Source organism: Arachis hypogaea, chromosome 4 (genome assembly GCF_003086295.3).
Source record: "Arachis hypogaea cultivar Tifrunner chromosome 4, arahy.Tifrunner.gnm2.J5K5, whole genome shotgun sequence".
Lineage (NCBI taxonomy): Eukaryota > Viridiplantae > Streptophyta > Magnoliopsida > Fabales > Fabaceae > Arachis > Arachis hypogaea.
In genome coordinates, this window is record NC_092039.1 from 122,570,933 (window position 1) to 122,578,278 (window position 7,346).

Here is a 7,346-nt window from a genome sequence, read left to right on the forward strand (position 1 = left end):
GCATTTGGCATTTAGTAGTTTATGATGTTATTTGACAAATATATTATTCTGATTATATGAATGTCTGGATGTTGATGAACATGCTTTTATTGAAAAAGGAATATTCTTATTCATCTCGGTAAACATGTTGGTTTGAAAACTTATTTTTGGCAGTTCCTTTAATCTATGATATCTAACAGCTGCCATGTTTTGATCATGTGTGATTCAAAATATTTTCTTCACTTGAATGATATGGCTCTGATATTTTGACTGGAAAATAATTTTTGAACAACATTGTTTTGGTGCTTAGTTGATGTGTGTAATTTTTTGAGCAGAAAATCAGCTTATGATATCAAATGAGTTTTGATTATCAATTAAAACTGCTCATAAATCAAGCATTTAGCATCATAAAAAATGCTAAATAACATTGTTACTTGAAACTTGATTCAAATATTACAGGTTAATGCTTCCCTTGGTATAAACAGCATATATTAAGGGGGAGCTATGTGACATTTAGAAAGGGGGAGAAATTCAAATTCTAAGGGAGTATTTTTTACTCAATCTTTAAATTTCTTTCCATTTCAATTTTAATAATGTTTGTCATCAAGGGGGAGATTGATGAGTTTGGAAAACTCCAAATTAGTATTTGTGATGAGCAAACATTATTAAAATAATTAATTACAAAATTATTAATTTGATTTTCATTTAACATATGTTATTTAATAATTTTGTTTTGCAGGATTTTTAATTTGGGCCGAAAATAAGGAAAAAATCATTGCAAGCCCAAGTGTTCTATAAGTACATTCAGCATTGATGCAAAAATGTTTTATTTGTTGTGGCTGAATTATTATTCTTGTTATTGGGCCAGATTGAGTTATTGTTACTACAAGCCCAAATGAAAGCTTTCCTATTTGTTCAATGCTTGATCCAAAAATCCATCAGGAAAGCAAATGTTACTAGTTGGGCCAAAATGAAATCTATTGCTACCAAGCCCAACATTAATGAATGTTTCCATGCTTTATCCAAATCCATGAAGCAAAGAAAAAGCCTCAATGCTTCCAACGGATTCCATTTCACTCTTTGGAAGGATTTGAAATTTAATTCACTAGCATGGGGAACATGAGAGAGAACTTGACTTTGATTTGATGGGAATCATTATGATTAATGCTACACGCTAAACCACTAGGGAAGTAAAAGCAACCCTTCAATATGTTACATTTCATTTAATTGCTTTTACTTTAACTTCACATTCTCTCTCATCTCTTTCTTCTTCTTTCTTCGGTCATTAACCAGGAAGCCATGGAAGCTACTTGGAGCTACTGAAAGGAAGGAAAAGCAAGCCTAAAGACCATCGAGTTGATGGTACGAAAAAGAAAAAGAAAAGTATGCTGTGGCTGAGATTATCACCAAATGTGGTAAGATTTGGTGAGGTAATCTCGGATCCTTCATACTCAAAAAGAAGGAAGAAGATTCAGCCAGCAAGGTGAGATTCTTGAAGCATGGCTTGTCTTTGATTCTGCTCAACCACCACAGGAAGTAGCTAGAGTGGCGAAGTGATGGTTGAAGCAGACATTGAAGCAGATGAAGTCATCATCATCATGAAGTATCAAGGGCCAGAAATCCATCTTGGAGAGCAAGCCAAGGATGGAGAGCTCGGATTGATGAAGAGTGATGATCAAGAAAGGACTAGAGGTAATTGCATGTTGGGTTTTGCATGGTTATCTCTTCTCTCTCTATATGGCCGAACCGGTTCTGTTTCTTGAAGGAGGAAGAAGTTGGTCTGGGTGTTGGCTTCAAGTGTGGAGGCTTCTCTCTTCTTTAAAAAGAGAGAACAACCACTGTTTGGAGCAAGGAGAAAATTTGAGAGTGCAGGCACAAAGTTCTCAGAGCTACCTGATCTAACAGTTTTCTCTTCTCCTTCAATGTATTCTGTTTAGTATTTTTCTGTTTAATTTTGTCATGTCTTGAGTCTCATGGAAAAAGGCAAACAGTGAGGTTTGTATGAAAAAGCCATAGAGCAGAAAAAGGCAGAGAGTGCAAAATTAAAAGAAAAAGCCATAGATGTCTTAGAATTCCTTTGTACATCTGTGTTGTGTTTCATGATTTTGTGGGAATCCCCTTGTAAGTTGGGTTAGCACTTTACAATTTATAATCTGGATGATTATATTGAAATTCCATCATTGTTGTGATGGAGACTGGATGTAGGCTGCACTACACTTAGCAGCTGAACCAGGATATATCTGGGTGTAATCTTCTATCTCTCTTCCTACTTCAATTCTGTTTTTACTGTTCAGATGAAAAAATAAAAAATGTCTCGTGTCAAGTGATGAGACAAAATGAAAATGTCTCGTGACTAGGGACGAGCTAAAAACAGAAAAGTTTCCTCTAAGTCCAGCAAGTGTTAGCAAGCAAAAAAGGGGGCTAAGATTCAACCTCCCCTTCTCTTAGCCACTGAAACCATCAAATAATAACACGATAGTATAATTTTAAGTTGTATAATATAATAAAAAAATATAGCAATTTATGCATGCTTTCCATATAGCAATAATATTATATATATTTATATATCTCCTCTTTTAGCTTTTTCTTAAAAATATTGGCATATAATTAATGTCGATAACATATATATTGAGTAAGTATCTCTATTGAATTAATCATAAAGGTTAATAAAATATAATGGCATAAATTTCACCTAATTGTAGCAAGTATCTCCATTGAAAATATTTGCTAATTATTACCGTGTATAATTAGTGTGTGTGAATTAATCATAAAGGTTAATAAAATATAATGGCATAAATTTCACCTAATTGTAGCAAGTATCTCCATTGAAAATATTTGCTAATTATTATCATGTATAATTAGTATATATATATATGTATATATATATATATATATGTATATATATATATATGTATATATATATATATATATATATATATATATATATGTAATAGTGAATTGTTACAATTATTTATCATCTAGAAAATTTGTACCTCAAACATAGAACTTCTTTTGTTTATTATTTTTCATACTTAAGGGATACTAACTACGATTCTATCAACAGTATTACATATGATAGATTATGTAATGAAAAAGTTTGAAAAATAAAGGCAAGAATTATAAGGTTATGGAAAGTCCCATCCAAATTTGACAAGAACAAGACGACTTACATAGAAATGGTTCTCATGGATGAAAAGGTAAGTTGATTATTTTCCATCTTTCAAGTGATGCTAGGTCATTTTATAAATATTTTTTGTTCATATTTTAAGTTTATTTGATAAATAAATCCTTACACGAATAAAAGACAGTGCGATTTTATAGATTTATAAGTGCGTGCTAATAGCCTTTATATTTAATTTGTTTTATAGTGTGATAATAGCCAATATATTTATTGGTGGATTTAACTATTATTATATTATTTATGATCACATTCGGTATATATGTCTAATTTATTGAAGAAAGTAGATTATTAAAACTGATTAATAACTATTTTAGAATTAATTTAATTAACACGATTAAAAAAAATAAATAATACATAACATATTATTTTTTATTAATCAAATTATTATAATTTAAATTAATTTTTAAAAAATAATTTAAAATTATAATTTCAATCATGCATGGCACGGATAATTATTGTAAATTACTATATTTATCTTTCTTTATCTTGCCTACTTTTATTTGGGTTTACATGTAGGCTATAGCTGCCTCTTATATAAGAGAAACACAATAACTTTAAATGCAAACACAAATAAAAATAATCTAAGATTACACACATAAAAAGAGCAACATCTAGACTTGTGACTTAAAAGATCTTTCTCATCAACCTAAAAAACATCTACGGCAAAAGCATTTCCCAGTGCTAACCCAGCAACAAGGCCACCCCCATATCCAAGTAGAATTACCAACCAATTAAATTCAAAGAAAGATCCTGACTCAGAATCTTGATCACCGTTAGGTTTTTGCAACGGAAGCTTAGGATGATCTTCGCATTTCTTCAACAATTGAATCCCGCACAAATCCTTGTTTCCCTCAAATGAATTATTATCAAATGTGAAAAATTGTCCATTTTCTGGGATTGGACCTGAGAGATTGTTGAAAGACACATTGAAGAAATCCAAGAAGGTTAGCCCTGTGAGTTGTTGAGGAATATTCCCTGACAACCTATTGAGAGAAAGGTCCAGCACTTCAAGATTTGAAAGCTTTCCCAAGGAAGATGGGATGCTGCCAATAAACATGTTACTGGACAAATTGAGCACAACAAGACCATTCAAACTTCCCATGATGTCTGGAATCTCTCCCGAAATTTTGTTACATGAAAGATCAATGGCTACCATGTGATGAAGGTATTGACTCCCAAGATAATCCATGACAACTCCTTTGTTGGACATTGAAAATGACCGCAAATTAATATCCATATGCGTATTCTCACTATGAATCACGTCCTTGAAATCCAGTTGTCCTTTGTTGGATATGATCATCGATTTGAAGCACATGATTATTTCTGATGTTAATTTCATTGAGAAACCATTTTGAGAAAGATGGATGATTCGAAGGTGGGGAAATGTGTATTTCAATGGACACATTATAGCTCCGTGAAATTCATTATCACGTAAAGAAACAACCTTTAACTTAGGAAGAGATCCTAACCAGAAAGGAAATGAGTCATTGAAATGGTTATGGCTCACACCAAGAAACTCAAGCATTCTGCAGTTGACAAGAGCTCTTGGTAATTGACCGTACAACTTGTTAGAACTAAAATCAATCAATTGAAGGGCATTTCCTTTCACATACGTTTGAGGAATATTGCCTGTCAATTTGTTTTCTGCGAGACTCAACTGTTCAAGAGATCGGGCAAAGCTTCCCAAACATGATGGAATCATGCCAACTAAATTGTTGGAAGACAAATCAAGGTAGACAAGTGACTGTAGGTTGCATATCGAGGGGGATATTTCTCCCATCAATAGGTTGTTGGAAATAATCAAACTCCGAAGAGTTGTTTTATTCCATATCCAACTTGGTATTGTCCTTATGATATTATTTGATACGAAAAGATCAGTCAACTCTTGCGAGTGTTGTATAAAATTGGGAAAACGAACTAAGTTGCATGAACTTAAATCCAACGTTTGAATTTGAGAAGAAAATGTTACGTTGGAAGTGTTCTTTCCTTCAAGAAAAGACAATTTGTTGCCTCCGCCTAAACCAAGTGCAGTAAGCTTTTTGAGCTTTGAAAGCATGTCAAGCTCGATCTGTCCTTCCAACATATTACCAGCTAGATCGAGAACTGTAAGATTCTCTAACGTGAAGAGGAAATATGGAATTTCACCTTGAAGTTTATTTTGAGAAAGATCCAAGTGATATAAAGAGGTTAGATTCATCATCCAAGTTGGAACTTCACCAGCTAAATTGCACTCACTCAATCCTAACCATTGAATTGGAGGAAGGGTTGTCACATTGACATCCCTATTTTGTGAGAACAAGGACAATTTGTTGAAAGAAAAGTCAAGACCATTAAGCATCTTTAACTTCAAAATCATGTCAAGTGCTAGTTCGCCTTCAAAAAAATTATACGACAGCGACAAAATTTCAAGATTCTTAAGTCGAAAAAGAGACCGAGGGATTTCACCATGAAAGCTGTTATCTAGAAGATACAAGAAAGCTAAATTGGTTAGGTTTCCAATGGATGCAGGTAATATACCCCGGAGATTTTGGTTTTCCCCAAAATTCAAGACTGTTATGTTTGGGAGATGGAATATTCCGACTGGAAACTCACCATATAGTTCACATTGGCGAAAAGAAAGCATTTGCAAAGACGTAAGGTTTGTGAGAGTATGAGGTAAAGATGATGAAATGGTCACAAAATTCAGACGAAGGTGTTCAAGTCTAGTCGAGTTTTGCGTTAAGCTTGTAAGAGTGGATGCCTTGAGTTGCAAATGGTTGATTAGATTATATGGAACCGGCTGAAGAGTATAGCTGCGAAGATCAAGGGACAACAAGTTGGACAATTGTGAAACTTGAGGTGGAACTTCACCAGAGAATGTGTTTTCATTGCCATGAGAAAGATTCAGATATCTTAGTTGTGAAAGCTCACCTATCTTGGCAGGAATTTGAGAGTGATTGAAATCATTGTCTGAAAGATCAAGGCTTTGAAGGTGCACAAGTGAGAAAAGGGTGCTATTGGGATCCATGGAACCATAGAGTTGGCTGCTACCAAGATCAATGCCAATCACATGACCTGTGAACTCATTGCATTCAATGCCATCCCAGGAGCAGCAATCTGTGGCAGGAACCCAAGAAAGAGTTTTAGGATAACTCAAAGGATTGTAAGAAGCAGACTTACTTATGATGAAGGTTTTTTTAAAGCTCAGCAAGGCATTGCTTTCATGTTGATGGCACTCATGATGATGAGTTGTAGTTGAATCTTTCAAAGTAAAACTGTTTGTTAAGAGGGAAGATGAGAAGAAAAGAAGAAACTGTATGGAGAAAGTAAGAGAACATAAGAACCCCATTATTGTGATCGTATAGCAGTAGGTTTCAACGGATGGAATGTTTGGGATACTCTAATGGGTTTTTATAGTGAAGCAGTGATGGTAATGCTATCTAAGAGACATGCACCAAGTAACATTACCTGCATTTGAATTATTCCAAGTGCGATATTGCCTCTCGTTTCACGGAAGAAAAGAATGATAGTGATCCTTATTATGGCTGGTTCTGGCGGACTTTTGAAATCACAAACTGATTTGAAATAATTTGCATAATATGGCCAATCATGTCGTTTTAAATATCCTAAGATTTTTTTATGCTTACTTTGAGTAACATGGTTCTTCTAGCACTCTCATTTTGTATTGTGTAAAAGTCGAGAAATCTGGTAAAGCAAAATAAGTATTTGGCTATTTGCAACTTCAACCGAGCAATACTGATTTCTGTGTACTTTGTTATATGCAGAGTAGCCTCTCTGCTTCATAGTGAAGTTCCTTGATAGTGTATTTTTGTCACTACTATTTGACTGACTTTGTTAACAACTTTCATTGACGTCCTTCATGCTTAATTTTCTCGTTATCTTCTATCTTTCATTTCCACCACAAACTTCCTTGTTTGAGGTGTTCTAAGTAAGGCACTTGCATAAGTGACATGTATGTATTATTCCTACTTCCAATAGTGATGATAAATCATACTCATGAGCGTGTGATATTGAATTGCCGTTCATTTAGGGGAAGACAAGAAAACTATTGATTGTAGCGGCTTCTGCAGACCCTTTCAAACTATTGAATGTAACTGCTGCATCTACAAACCTCTGTGCTTGGTTATCCTCCACAAACTTAACTCTCTCTTTGTCACACTCAAGGTTTTGACATCTTTCTCTCTAA

At 34.0% G+C, this 7,346-nt stretch overlaps 1 protein-coding gene across 2 annotated transcripts; it reads right to left on the reverse strand.

The window, feature by feature from the left end:
* Positions 1-3,612: 3,612 nt before the first annotated feature.
* On the reverse strand, positions 3,613-7,112 carry LOC112795368 (receptor-like protein 49). 2 transcript variants are annotated; one of them, XM_072236177.1, is made up of 2 exons: positions 6,608-7,112; positions 3,613-6,256 (listed from the first exon to the last, which is right to left on the reverse strand). In XM_072236177.1, exon 2 carries the CDS (start codon positions 6,165-6,167, stop codon positions 3,807-3,809), a length of 2,361 nt encoding a protein of 786 aa, XP_072092278.1. In that variant the 5' UTR covers positions 6,168-6,256; positions 6,608-7,112; the 3' UTR covers positions 3,613-3,806. The 2 variants fall into 2 exon arrangements, with proteins under 2 accessions (XP_072092278.1, XP_025693084.1); XM_025837299.3 differs by lacking the exon at positions 6,608-7,112 and having other exon boundaries at positions 3,613-6,600.
* Between the last annotated feature and the right edge of the window lie 234 nt (positions 7,113-7,346).

Coding starts and splice junctions, on each gene's coding strand:
- LOC112795368 (XM_025837299.3), bottom strand. CDS start 6,488: ATGGGGTTCTTATGTTCTCTTACTTTCTCCATACAGTTTCTTCTTTTC.